This window comes from Chlamydomonas reinhardtii, chromosome 10 (genome assembly GCF_000002595.2).
Source record: "Chlamydomonas reinhardtii strain CC-503 cw92 mt+ chromosome 10, whole genome shotgun sequence".
In the NCBI taxonomy this organism is placed as follows: Eukaryota; Viridiplantae; Chlorophyta; class Chlorophyceae; order Chlamydomonadales; family Chlamydomonadaceae; genus Chlamydomonas; species Chlamydomonas reinhardtii.
The window spans coordinates 699,009-712,429 of record NC_057013.1 but is presented as its reverse complement, the minus strand read 5'-3'; the positions used below and the strand labels follow the sequence as shown (position 1 = coordinate 712,429).

General features: G+C 64.5%; 2 protein-coding genes across 2 annotated transcripts; both read right to left on the bottom strand.

The window, feature by feature from the left end:
* Positions 1-6: 6 nt before the first annotated feature.
* On the bottom strand, positions 7-5,778 carry CHLRE_10g422500v5 (uncharacterized protein). The gene is made up of 9 exons (XM_043066501.1): positions 5,510-5,778; positions 5,096-5,265; positions 4,803-4,857; positions 3,925-4,671; positions 3,216-3,623; positions 2,785-2,970; positions 1,997-2,436; positions 1,107-1,806; positions 7-834 (listed from the first exon to the last, which is right to left on the bottom strand). The coding sequence occupies exons 1-9, from the start codon at positions 5,531-5,533 to the stop codon at positions 487-489; spliced, it is 3,078 nt and encodes a 1,025-aa protein (XP_042919898.1). The 5' UTR covers positions 5,534-5,778; the 3' UTR covers positions 7-486.
* A 48-nt stretch (positions 5,779-5,826) lies between these two features.
* On the bottom strand, positions 5,827-11,478 carry CHLRE_10g422450v5 (uncharacterized protein). The gene is made up of 11 exons (XM_043066500.1): positions 11,197-11,478; positions 10,404-10,600; positions 9,720-9,903; positions 9,217-9,310; positions 8,637-8,807; positions 8,324-8,386; positions 7,880-8,166; positions 7,530-7,614; positions 7,216-7,353; positions 6,862-6,982; positions 5,827-6,609 (listed from the first exon to the last, which is right to left on the bottom strand). Exons 1-11 carry the CDS (start codon positions 11,379-11,381, stop codon positions 6,473-6,475), a joined length of 1,662 nt encoding a protein of 553 aa, XP_042919897.1. The 5' UTR covers positions 11,382-11,478; the 3' UTR covers positions 5,827-6,472.
* Between the last annotated feature and the right edge of the window lie 1,943 nt (positions 11,479-13,421).

The following is a 13,421-nucleotide window of genomic DNA, read 5'->3' as shown; positions in this document are numbered from 1 at the left end:
GAGGAAGAGCTGTACTACGGAAGTCATCAGCGCGCCAGCATCATGCAAGTACTACCGGTGGCTCGTGAACCGCGTCAGCAGGTCCCTCTTGTAACCAATGCAATCTACCGGTGCCGTACATGACCAACAGCGTGATCAGCGCCCCCACCTCGAGTCGTCGTTGACTCATTGTATTGCACCTCTCCGAACCTAATCCACGTGGATGCGATCAGGGAAGGGATTCCCTTTGCTTTGGCTCCGGCCCCCAGCTAATGACGAGTGTTGCGAATGTGCTTGACCTATGCTCAGATGTCAGCGCGCGTAATTCGGCCAAGTGGCCGCGTCCACTCATGCACAGGCTGCGGTGGCTGACTGGCTTCATGTCGGTGGTTCATTCTATCGCCTGGCAAGCCGCTTCATTCCTCCGCGCTCCTGCCTCACAACGTTTCGTACGCCCACGCCCAGCGCCATCCCCCATCCCTGCCTCATCGCGCTCATACCCTCGCCCTACTCATACCACACCACGCCGGTCGACATCATGATGTAGGCCGACCCGGCGTCCGCGGGCGGGTCCCGCGGCTCCCTGCCGCCCGGTCCCAGGCCCTTGATCCACAACGTGTTGTTGGGTGCTGCAGCCCCCGCCCCCGCCCCGCCAATCAGATGACCAGCGCTCCGCGCCGGCGGCGGAAGTAATGCGTCGGTTATGTCCACGACCCAGGGCCGCACGGCAGCCCCATCACACCAGCCGCCGCGTCCGTAGTACCATGTGCCGTGCTGGTTTGGCACGCCGCCGTACAGCACATCATCGGCACAGCCCCACTCCGTGCCCGCGTCGGTCCAGTTCAACACAGCCACCTGGTGTTTGGGTTTGTACGGCACGGCACGGCACGGCGGCATGGCACAGGCAGGGCGTGAGAGATTCCAAGCATATGGTTGTGGCCGTAGCCATGCCTGTGACTGCAGCCTCCATGATCGCTTCTGCACCCTCGCCGAACTCGCATTCCGTGTCCAGCGTGGCCGTAAACATCTCTCACACACACACACACACACACACACACACACACACACACACACACACACACACACACACACATACACACACACACACACACACACCCCTCGCGCACCTCTCGGCCATTGACGTACAGCGTGTGGCTTACGGGGCAGAACTCGGCGCAGCCCGCCTCCGGCTCGGAGCCGTGCCCGGTCACGTAGCCTACCAGGGCGGCGGCGCGCGCGGTGGGCGGCGTGGGGAAGGCGGCGGGCTGGCGGCCGGCGTTGTACTGGGAGTCGAAGGGCGCACTGCCGAAGAGCGGAAGGTAGCTGAAGGGCCGCAGCGGCGCGTCCTTGCTGGGGCTGCGGAGCTCCGCGCTGCCGCGGCTGATGGTGCTGAGGGCGCGTGCGGCAGAGGCAGCACCTGCCAGGGCCATGCGACGACGGCGGTCCGCGGCCCGAGCGTCCGCGAGTGCGGTGCCCTGGGCGACTGTGCGAGTGCTGCTGCCGCGGGCGCCAGCTGTAGCTCTTTCCATGCCCTGCTCCTGCTCCTGCTGCATCACACCAAGCTGCTGCTCAGGCTGCATGACCCGGCGATCTGAGGCTGTAGCATGATCTGCCGCATCCGTGGCGGCAGTAACGCTGGCGGCAGTAGCGCTCGTGGCAGTGGCGGCAGTAGCAGTGGCGGCCGTAGCAGTGGCGGCAGTAGCAGTGGCGGCAGTAGCAGTGGCGTCAGTAGCAGTGGCGGCGGGCGGCCCGCTGCCCAGCCTGAGCTCCAGGGTGACGGTCCAGTTGCCGTCGGCCCACGGCGTCGTCTGGGCCGTGAACTTACACCTGCAGTCATGGCAGCAGGGGCATGACAGACTGAAAGGCTCAGCAGCTGGGAGCGGGGAGCGGGCGGATGGTAGCGTGGGGGCAGTGGGGCGCAGTTGCATAGCACAGCAAAGGCTGGTGCGACACCCAAAGTCCCCGGAAGACCGCAGGAGTTATCGCTAAAGTGATCGATCCAATCCCAACGACTCACTTGCCACCGCCGCCCAGTGCCGCCAGCATGGGGCTCACGTCCGTCATCCAGCGCCCCACACGCCGCCGGAAGGGCGTCGCCCAGCGCCCCAGCTCCACCCCACAAACCGCCTCCTGCTCGCCTCCCTGCCTCCCAACTGCTCCCTCCCCTCCCTCCCCTCCCTCTCCTCCCCCACCGCCAGCACTGCCCTCCACAGCTCCTCCCAGGCCTCGCGGCCTCCACAGGGTGGTGGGGCAGGCCGCGCAGGCGGCGCGCTGCCGCTCCTCCGTGGGCTCGCAGCACACGAACAGCTGCACCATGTGGTCCCAGGCGGGGCAGCCGGCGTCGAAGCGCGCGCCCTCACAGCCCAGGGCCAGGTTGAGCTGCATGCGGGAGAAGCGCGCGGCGGGGGCGCGAGGCACCAGCGCGGTGGTGGAGGCGCCATGCGGGCCCGCGATGCTCTGCAGTGGCGGGGAGGCAAGGGGCAGCGGAGGAAGGCCAGGGGTGTTGAGCAGGTGAAGCCTGCGAGGTGCTTGCAGGACCCCCCGAACACACATACCCATGGTTGCTTGCGCATTCCCATGCACAGTGTAGACGCTTTCCCCTTGTGCTTTCCTAATGCACATAAGTATACCCGTGTTGTGAAGCGTATAGGGCAGGCGTGCACTCGTTCTGCTTCATTCCTTACACATGCACACACACACGCACACACACACACACGCACACGCACACACACATACACACACACACGCACACGCACACACACATACACACACACATACACACACCTTCCACACGCGCCCGCCCACCTGCTTCTGCATCACGTGCACCACCTCGTCGCCGCGCTGGTTGCTGCGCCGCAGGTCCTCGCGCAGTCGGCCCAGGTACACGTGCCACCAGGCCGCCCAGCCCGCGTGCGCCATCAGCGGCAGCGCCGCCCAGCCAGCCTCCGCCAGCCCCCCCTCGGGATCAGCCACCAGCCAGGCGCCCGGGATCTGTGTAAGGGGTTCAGGAGGTTGGCGGGTTGACGCGGAGGTTCTGGGAATGCTATTGATGGAAATGCAGGAAGTCGGTGGCGGTATTGGGGCAGGGGTGCGCCAGCACGGGCACAGAGGGGTCTCCCACCACCCATACATGCAGCCACCGGGTACGCCCAAACCGCAAGTCAGCCCGCTGCACTCGCGCCGCCACCCCCGCCACTGCGCATTCCGCCGCGCCACGAGTCACCCACGCTACTCACCTGCTGCGTGCCAAACTCCACCACCACCCCGCCGCTTGTGTTGCGCGCCGCCGCCGCCGCCAGCAGCGTCAGCAGATCCAGACCGTCGTAGTACGACACCATGGTCCCCGGAATGTACGGCTGCGGCTCCTCCGCCTCCCCCGCCGACACTGCCCCAGCACCAGCACCCGGCCTCGCATGCGCATGGAAATGGGCATGGGCAGCATCAGCGCTACTGCTGACACGGCGGCCGCGAGCGATGTGCCAAGCGCCGTGAGTCGCGGATGCGCCGCTGGCCGCGCCGTTTGTTGCCCCGGCGCCGTTGGCTGCGCCCCCGAATTCCGCCGCCTCCGTCTCGCCCTCTGGGGCCATAACCTCCACATCACCGTCCGGACTCGCCATAAGCACCACACCCGCCGCGCCCGCTGCCTGCCCGCACATGCGGGAGTTGGGAGGGGAGGGCGAGGACGGGGTATGCATGCGGGCGCGGGCAGATGGGAGAGGCAGGGCAGAGGCGGCAAAAGCGCGGTGCAAGTCGTGCAAGCACGGATGGGTCACATCCACCTTAGCAACTGGAGAGTCCGGGCTGCACACGCCCTTGCCCCGGGCTGACCGCAAGCACCAACAATCGGCCAAGGCCGAGGCCCCCCCGCCCGCCTATCCCTGACAGGGCAATGGCAAGACAGCTGAGCCCCAAGCACTGCGTCACATCATGTGACCACCTGCCCACCTGCATGTTGAGCAGGATGCGTGTGTAGGTACAGTAGCCGTCGCCGGGGTCGCGGCTGGCATTCGACACCAGCACCCACGACCCGGCAAGCCGCGGCCCGCCCACCGCCATCTCCTCTTCCGCCTGCTTGCCGCCACCACCGCCATCCACACCATACCTGCCAGCAGCTGCAGCTGCGGCCACTGACGCCGCTGACGCCGCCACCCAAAAGGGGTCGCAGGGGGAGCGGCGCGGCGGGAGGGCCACCAGCGGCGCCGGCTGCCCCGGGGGCGACACGGCGGCCGGGCTTGGGATCCAACCGTACCAGCCGTCCAAACGAGGAATGACCAGCTCATCTATCTCAGCTACAGCTTCTGGTGTTGCGCTAAGTTTTGTACTGTGTCTGTTGGCATGCTCGTCGTAGCTGGCTGCTGCATTGCTGTTGCGAATGCTACTGCCGGATGTGGCCGAAGCTCCCGCCGCCTGCACGGTTGCCGCCCACATCGCAGCCGCGTCACCAGTGGCGGCGGCGGCACGACGCTGGGCAGCCTGGCGGATGCGGTCCAGACTGCGAGCCGCGCTCCGCCTGAGACTCTTGCTACTGCCGCTGCTGCCGCTGCTACCGCTGCTACTGCTACTACTGCTACTGCTACTGCTACTGCTACCGCGGCTGCCGGCAGCTGATGCTACTGCTGCCGCGGGGGAGTCCGCGAGCCGGGCATGCAGCACACGCATGTCCTGTGTCCACTGCGACTGGACGGCATCGACCTGAAAGGGGCGGCCAGAGGAAAGGCGCGTGCGTGCGAATATGCTATTCTATGGTTGTGGGCGGCTGCCTAGGAAGTGGGTTGCAACAGACGCAGTCAGCAATAACCCGAGGTAGTTCCTCCGCTGCTCACCTGGTCGTTGATGCCCAAACCCGGGCTGACCGCGAGACGCACGTGGGCAAACACCCTACGACCCACGTGCACGGGGGAAGGCAAATTTTGTTTGCAGTTAAGGACCCAGGCCGCCCTGGGACCCAAACAGCGCTGGGAGCCGCAGGCAGGTGCTTTGCAAGCTTGATGCAAGCTTACAAGTCCCAACCACAAATGCTGTGCAGGACACTGCTCCCGCGCCCTTCCACACCATTACACACACACATGCACACCTTTCCCCTGGACTCCATCCCTTCCCCAGAGGGGACCCTCACCGCTTCCGCAGCTCCTCGTCCGTCGTCTCGTTGCTGCCGTACACGTCACGCGCCGCTCCAATGAGGCGGCTGTACATCCAGTACGACACGTCAACTGCTGCGTCGGGCCTCGTGACGTACGGCGCCAGTACGTAGTCGGCGCCGTACAGTGGCGCCTGGCGCAGGAACATCTGGAGGGGCGCGACAAGTGCGCAGCAGCAGGAGGAAGGGGCGGCAGTTGAGTTTGCGGCGATTTAAGAGAAAGGCGGGCATTAATTAAGCCGTGCAGGGTGCGTGTCAGGGAAATCTCAGATGCCAAAGAGCAGTGAGGAAGGTGCCTGTGGCATGGGACCTGGATGTGCTGCCGTGCGCTTTGAGTGCTGGCCCTCCAGCCACGATACCCGACGACAACACTATCAGCTCTCCACAGCTCACCCGCAGCGACCAGTCAGACCACATGGCCCGCTGGAAGGGGTCAAGCGGGTTGAACACATGGACGATGGCCGCGCGCGTGGCGTTGCGCGGGTCAAATGTGAAGGGCCCCGTTGCGGTTTCGATGGTAAATGGCTCCACTGCTTGACCTGGATACACTGGTTTTACTGCTGGCCCACGCGGTGGGTCCGCAAGAAGTTTCGCTGTGTCGTGAGCATCGTCCCGACATTGCGCCAGGCTCAGCCATGTTAGAAGGATTGCGCATGCAAGGCATGCCGATTTGTGTGATGGAATGGACATTATAGTGCTATCAGCGTGCACGCGGTTTAAAGACAGTGATTCGAGAAGGCGAGAAAGGTTTCAAACAAATTGCAGGGTGTTAACATTGCTAACAAATATCACGAGCAATTCGTAGTAACAGAGGCACAGGAATTGTGTATGAAGGCGCCCACAAATTGCTTGAAGGCATCACGCGTGCCAACCCCTCCGGTTCCCCCCTAGGCTAACCTAACCGGCAATGACGATTGCCGCAATAGCCAGGACCTCAAACGCCCAAGCGGACCGCTCATCTCACCCTCTCTGAACAGTGGGCGTGTGCGCACCTGCCTGACAAGTACCCGTGCCACTAACCGCACTCGGCCGAGACCTCCCGAACCCACAAACGCACACAACGCCACCTGGCAATGGCAGGTGCGCAGCAGTTCTGACATATGCTCATTAGTTCATTCCGCAAACATATAAAAACCCGTGCTCTCCGCCAATTCCGTTTCATCCGCAAAATAGCAGTGAATGGCTCATGTACCGTATCTCCCGCCAACATGCCCGCACCACTCATGCCCGCACCAACACACGCCCCCACCTCTCATTCTTGCAAAGCCGCCCGCGCTGCAAACATGCACCCACTTAACCCGCGCAGGATCAGCGCCCGGAATAGAACCGGCCGCCACGGGCCGCAACGGCGGGCGCCTAGGATGCGCGCGCGCCGGCGCCCGCCGCCGCCGCCATGCGGCCGGCGATGTACCACTGCGCGGGCAGGAAGGCGAACTGCACGGTCGCCACCACAATGACGCCCAGCCCGATGAACACCGTGGCCACGATGGTGCCTGCAGGGGGGGGGGGGGGCGGCGAGGAGGAGGTGCGGGTGGTTGATGTTTGGAACAGGGAAGCGAGGAGGCAGGGGAAGCGTGTGTCGAACGCGACCGTGCCGGTGCAAAGCATTGGGCCCCAAGCGTGACGTGTCCTCAGGCAAGGGTCCGGGGGCTCGGGCGTTGCCTTTCACACTCGCCCGCTAACCCGCTTCGCCTCGCCTCTCCCCAGTTCCTCCCTCTCCAGCCCCTCCCTTTCTCCACACCCACCCACGAAGGAGTTGATGTGCAGCAGGCGACCCAGCCAGGGCGCCAGCAGCAGCGAGGCCACCAGGAAGGCCGCGCTGGCGGCCGTCTCGGAGCGCGGCACGGGAGGGGCGCCCACCCAGCCCTGTGCGCAGTGAGAGTGTGTGTGTGTGTGTGTGTGTGCGCACGTGTGTGTGTATGTGTGTGTTTGTCTGTCAGTGTTTGTTTGGGAGGAGAAAGCACAAGGGAAATTACCGTAGTTGCGTGCGCTTGACATGCCACCCATGCACCCGGCCGCGTCTTCCCCTCGCCTCCTCCCAGATTCCTGCGTCTGACACCACCCATGCACATCCTCAAACGCACGCACACGCACGGTACCTTGGGCGGCGTGACCGCGGGGTGCAGCCCGGCGCGGCGGCCGGCTGCGAAGCAGGCCCTGAGGAACAGGCCGTAGCAGGTGCCCAGCAGCAGGAAGCCCCACAGGTAGCTCAGCGTCCAGCCGTACAGCGGCTCAACCTGGGGAGGGAGCGGGAGGATGGGTTAGGAGGGGGCGGCAGCGTGTGTGTTTTGGTGTGCGTGGGGCAGAGTGGGCCGGGGCCCCAGGCACCGCGTGATCCGATGCGGGATTGTGCGGGATAAAGCTGGAGCCTGCACAGGGCGAGCTGCACAACCTCGCACCCCCTTCCGCCCACCTCGTAGGGCACCATGAGGATGGTGATGATTGTGGCCAGCACCACACAGCCGTAGCCGGCGGCCAGCGCGCCGGCCATGAAGAATCTGGGGGGAAGGGGGAGTGGCGCGAGGAGGCGGGGGAGGAGGGGCGGCAGGTTGGAGCCGTACGGCCGCAACGAGTGCGGCAGCCACCCACGGCATGACCTCCCAACAGCTCCCACGATTGAACGCGTCATGCTGGACTCTCCAGACACACGCACACACACACATGCACACAGCACACGCACACGCACACGCACACACACACGCACACACGTATTGAACCCGCCCCCTCACCGCCCAGCAATCCCTGCCGACGCTCCCAACGCACCTGGGGAACACGTCCCCGGCGCTCGCGTTGCCCGCCGGCGACATCTTGAGCACCACGTCCGCGCCGCTGACGCCGTGGCTGCCCGCGCCGCCCGCACCCGCCCCACCCGCGCCGCCGCTGCCTCCCAGTAGGCCGTAGCCGCCGCCAGCCCCACCGCGGCGGCGCAGGATGTTTGTAAGTCCGCTGAGCCCCTCCTTGACTGCTGGCGCCAGCGAGGCCCAGGCCAAGTAGGCGATGGCTGCGAAGGCGGCGACCGGCAGCGCAATCATCCAGCGCTCGTAGAACAGCTGTGGAGGAGTATGGGAAAGCAAGCGAGTCGGTGATGTGGTCACAAATTACAATGACGGGGACACGGGAGTTGCAGGGACGTGCGTAGTCAGGGAAGCAGTGGGTGGGCTACTGGTGGGAAGCACATGGGTACGGAGACGCGGTCGCCCGCCTCACCTGGCGGGGGGTGGTGCCGGCCTTGAGGCCGCGCGAGTCGGGCGGCAGGCGGCCGCGCACGGCCTGAGGCGGACAAGGGATACCGTACGGGGTGAGGCGCGGGCACGAGAGCCTAGCGTGAGCCATCCCAGCCCCTCGCCCTCGCCCCTCCATCCTTCCACTACCCACTGTGTTGTGCCCACCGCCTGCACTCGCCCTCCCCACAACGGCACCCATCTGCACATCTGCATGTGCACCGCGCAGCCAACGCCGCTCGCCCCACGCTCCACTACCTTACCTCGACATTATTTTAAACGCTCCCCCCCCCGCTCACCTCCCAGGCGGGGTTCTCGCGCACCAGCCAGCCCGACCACCAGACCCAGGGCTTGAAGGGCCCCAGCGTGAAGTGGATGACGTACAGGGTGTCGCGCGGCAGCATCCAGCGGTTGCTGCCCACCACGAACAGCCCCACGTCCGCGTTGTAGGTGGTGGGGAGCCGCATGTACTGCGGCGTTTGCGGCGGGTGTGGGTAAGAAAACCGAAGGAGAAGGGATGGACACCCCGTGTGTGTGTGTGTGTGTGTGTGTGTGTGTGTGTGTGTGTGTGTGTGTGCGTGTGTGCGTGTGTGTGTGTGCGTGTGTGTATGTATGTATGTGTGTGTGTGTGTGTGTGTGTGTGTGTGTGTGTGTGTGTGTGTGTGTGTGTGTGTGTGTGTGTGTGTGTGTGTGTGTGCGGACGTGCCGTGGCATGGCTGGATGCCGTTGTCGTGAGCCCGTCCACTGGCCACACTGAACCGAGCCGCTCCAAAGCAATGCGTACCAGGAAGCCACTGGCACGTCCATCAGAAGCATGGGCGCCCTCCACCCACGCGCCTGCGGACTAGCGCGCCCGCCCAACCCGCTCAGGCCTCTCACCTTGTACTGGTCGGAGGTGTAAGGCGTGTCGGGGTCGAACAGGGGCGCGTGCGCAAACCCCGAGAAGTAGGAGTTTAGGAAACCCTGGTCCCCCCTGTGGCGTCAGTGGCGTCAGTCGGTCGTTAGGTGCAGGCAGCCAGGCGTCTTGGCGTCCCGCGTTTGCCAGGAAATACCCGCGCGCCTTCACTGCACACCAGCACTCCGTTGACCCATTGATGGCTACCCACTCATCCCGAGGGAAACACAATACCCCCCCCAAAACTGCTCGTTTCGGCCCGGGCATATACCCCCGCACCCAGCAGCCTCCCATCCCACCCCCGCGCCCCACGGCCCCCAACCCCCATCCCGCGACCCACGGCCTCGCCCCCTCCCAAAACCGTTCGCATGAACGGCTACCCCCTCCCCCTTGGCTTTGGTTTAGTTTGGGCTGGTATTTACAACCCCCCCCCCCCGCCCCCCCTGCCGCCCCCCACGGCCTCGCCCCCTCCCCCCCCCCGCCTCACCCCGTGTAGCTGGGCATGGACGCCACCTTGGCCATCATGTCGTCGTACAGCTCCTGGCTGGGCACCAGGCTCATCACGCCCGTGTTGAAGCGCTCGCTGTGCCGCAGCGCCGCACAGAAGCCCGGGCACTTGAAGATGGAGTCCATGTTGCGGAGCACCAGCACGTCCGCGTCGATGAACACGACTGGGGGGAGAGGAGGGCAACGGGCGGGGGTAAAGGGGGGTTACACTCATGATTAGTTAAGGAAGTGTTAGACGGTAGACCATCTTGCGGAACATGAAGCGTTACCGACGGGGGGGTTGCGGGGTTAGGGCAGGGAGGTTTGGTGAATGCAAGGATGCGCAGTTGTCAGGACTGTGCGGCTGGGCGTAGCGTGGCTTCGCTCGCGCCAACCCCCCGGATGCCGAGGTTGCCGTAGGTTGCCGTACGCCCCGCTGCACCGCCCCCTGTGACCCGCGAACCTGTGCCTGCATCCAACCCCACCCACACTACTGCCCCTGCCGCTCCACCCACGCACATCCCAGCTCCCCTGCGCCCCGCCCAGCCCCACTACGCCCTGCCTGGCCCCAGCCCCAGCGCCAGCACCACCCATTCCCACTATCCCCTACTTCCCTACCCCGCAATAACCAAGTCCCCCCCCATCCCCATCATCTCAGCCCATTCCCCACCAACCGCCGGCTCACTCTTCTTGTACTCAGTCATTTTGAAGATGTACAGCTTGGTGTACACGTAGGCGAAGCGGGCCGGGTAGCCAAGGCCCGGCTGCGGCCCCTTGCCGGGGTTGGCCACCGGCGCCACGTGGATGACCCGCCAGCCGTCGCTGGCCAGCGTCAGCTCGGAGGCGGCGGAGAGGGAGCCCGTGGTCAGGGCCACCATGTCCCTGTGGTGCGTGTGACGTTGCAGGTGAGGGGCGCTGTTGGGAGGTGCGGTAGGTGGGGAGCAGCGGGAATGGAGGTGCGGAAAGGGAGGTAGGAGGAGGCTGGCAGAGATTTCAAGAAAGGATAGGAGAGAAGGAGTCGGGATGAATGGGGCGGGAGGAGAGCTGGTGCCTGACGGGTTTGGACGGAAGCCGAGCTAGGGCTCGGGAGCGAGGTGAACCCCGCCTCACACAAGCGGCACAACGCCGCTTCACGCCTGCGCGCGAAGTGTGATGCGGCGCGGGGAAGCAAGCCCCTTACGCCCTGGCCCCTGAACTCCCATAACCATATGACGCCTATATCTGCAGCGCTTATACGCGAAGTGCACGTTAGGCTGCGGGACGGAGCTAGGCGGAGCGCGGGGGACGTGCTGGGACGTGCGCAGGTGCCGACAGATACCGGCAAGGACCGGGGCGCGCCAAGCAGCCAGCCGAGGTGCATGTGTGATCAGTTCACTATGGCCCCACAAAGAGCCTCAAGACACGACAGCTGCGAGCGGGCGCAGACGGCCCCTGGCGAGCGCGTTCCACCCCCCGCCAAAACGGAATTGCCACCGCACCTCGTCGTCCCCGCTTCACGCAGCGACTGCCCCAGCACCCGAGCTCCAAGCACAAAGTCCTCTCCATAAACCAGCGTCGCATAGGCCTCAGGCGCTCGTGCCGGCGCCGATTTGACCGTGGGAGTCGCAGTCGCAAATCCAAATGATATCAAAAGCACTGCTAGTAAAGATTGAAGAAGCTTCATTGTGCTGGTGTTCAACTTGAACAGGCACGGATTTAGTTTGCTCCGGTCAGCTATGTTGTCTCACCTAAATCATGAGCTGCAAAAATGCTGAAGCATTTCTGTGCAGTCCAGCATTGAATTGCACGTATGATGTGATGTATTTACATACCAAGTGCGCCGGCTCATCTTGGCGGACACTAACCCTGACTAACCTCGGCCTACCCGGGATGCCCACAGGGGGCATTAGCGGAGGCCCTTGGTCGCTACAGCACCGCCGTGGCGCTGACGTCGTCTCAAAGCCGCGCTCCATGCCGTCTTACTGCCAACCCATCCTGGCAATCTCAGGCTCTCTCCGGTACCCAATCCAGAATCACCCGAGTCCCGTCAAAAGTAAGGCACTGTACAGCAACGCACGCGCGCACGGCAGCATCTTGACAACGTGTCGGTAGGTCACCCAACAATCATTCTGCCGGCAACGTTACGACAACGCATGCATCTCATCTTAACTACAAGCCCCTGCACCTCTACATGGACTCTGCGCAGCATTGGACGGATCAGGAAGTCAATTATGGCACCGGCGCGGCATGGCCGGCCGACCAGGGGGGCTGCAAATAGCAGCACGTGCACCTAAGAGCGCTCAGGGAGCACGAACCGCGGCCCATGCCTGAGGCGCCCTCCCTCAGCTCAGACATGTCCATGCGCATGCGCATGTCCCGGTATATATATGGTATTTATGCATTGTGGGCGCAGGTGCCGCCGCCCTCCCTGAACAGCACGATGAGACAAGTGTTCCCCGGTCACGGGAAAAGGGGCTGAGCCCCTCCACAGTCTGAGGCCGAACAATCTCATCGCCCGGACATAGCCGGGGTCGGTTTCCACAGGCACATAGCCAAACCAGGTGCCATATGGGCCTAGCAATCGCGATGCCACAGCAGAGGCAACCATAGCCACCGCGGACCGCTACCTAGACACCGCCAGCCGGCTCCTCAGCCTGCGCGCTTGCGCCGCTTCTTGGGCGGCGCTGCGCTCTCCTCCTCCACGTGGCCTCTACCCCCCCTCCGCTAACAAGATGCGCGCACGCGCCGCCGCTGCTGCCGCTGCCGCCGCCGCCACTGCCCCCGCCGCCGCCGCCGCTGCCGCCGCCAGTCTGCAGCGATGCAGGTCGCTTGTGCCCCAGCAGCATCTCCACCAGCGCGTGCCGGATGTTGGTTGCAGAGTTGACGTCACGTCCCTGCACCGTCGGGAGGGTCGTCACCCAGCCGTCACCCACTGAGCCCCCCTGAGCCCACGACTGAACCCCACTGAGCCCCCCTGAGCCGTCACCCACTGAGCCGTGTCATCCACGTGTCATCCCCACTGAGCCCCACTGAGCCCCACTGAGCCCCACTGAGCCCCACTGAGCAACGAGTCGCCAGTCAATTGTCACGATGAAAAAACGCCATTTGCCGTGGTGGGCGGTTCCTATCCAACAGGCGGCACCAACCCCATCGTTGACCAGGCCGTCAAGGTAAGGTGTCGCTGCCCCCTCCCTCGCTCCCCAGGTGTGTGCGAAGTGTGGGCGTTGCTTGCTCGGCAACAGGCAGTGCTGCCTGCAGGCAGTCGTACCACGGGGGGGGGCTGACGTGCTCACCAAGTCCAAGTGTGCAACCACTGGGGGACGGTGTGGGTGAGTACACTTTGCGGGTGGGCGGCTGGCTGGGTGATGGCTGGGTGGCTGGGTGACGGCCCAGTGGGGCTCAGTGGGTGTGCGATGGGACAGTGGTAAGGCAGGTTGGTAAAGTTCCGTAGGGTGCAGCTGATTCCCAGAACCCAGCAAATGGCAAACAATTTGCAACAGCAGGGCAGGAGTACGCGGCCGGTCGAACGCTTGAGCCACTGTACCGACGAGTTGCTGGCCCAGTGGGGCTCAGTGGGTGACGACTGGCTGGGTGACGGCTCAGTGGGGCTCAGTGGGGCTCAGTCGTGGGCTCAGTGGGGTGCAGTGGGGATGACATGTGGATGACATGGCTCAGTGGGTGAGGGCTCAGTGGGGCTCAGTGGGGCTCAGTGGTGGGCTCAGTG

Bases quoted from the DNA above. Each gene is read 5' to 3' on its own strand.
- CHLRE_10g422500v5 (XM_043066501.1), bottom strand. From the start codon at position 5,533: ATGTGGTCTGACTGGTCGCTGCGG. The intron at 4,672-4,802 runs GTGAGCAGCGGA...CGCCCCTTTCAG, and splicing joins GTTTGGGCATCAACGACCAG to GTCGATGCCGTCCAGTCGCA. The intron at 3,624-3,924 runs GTGGGCAGGTGG...ATGTGCGGGCAG, and splicing joins GCATCCTGCTCAACATGCAG to GCAGCGGGCGCGGCGGGTGT.
- CHLRE_10g422450v5 (XM_043066500.1), bottom strand. From the start codon at position 11,381: ATGAAGCTTCTTCAATCTTTACTAGCAGTGCTTTTGATATCATTTGGA. The intron at 9,904-10,403 runs GTGAGCCGGCGG...CTCTCCCCCCAG, and splicing joins AATGACTGAGTACAAGAAGA to TCGTGTTCATCGACGCGGAC. The intron at 6,983-7,215 runs GTACCGTGCGTG...CACTGCGCACAG, and splicing joins CCGCGGTCACGCCGCCCAAG to GGCTGGGTGGGCGCCCCTCC.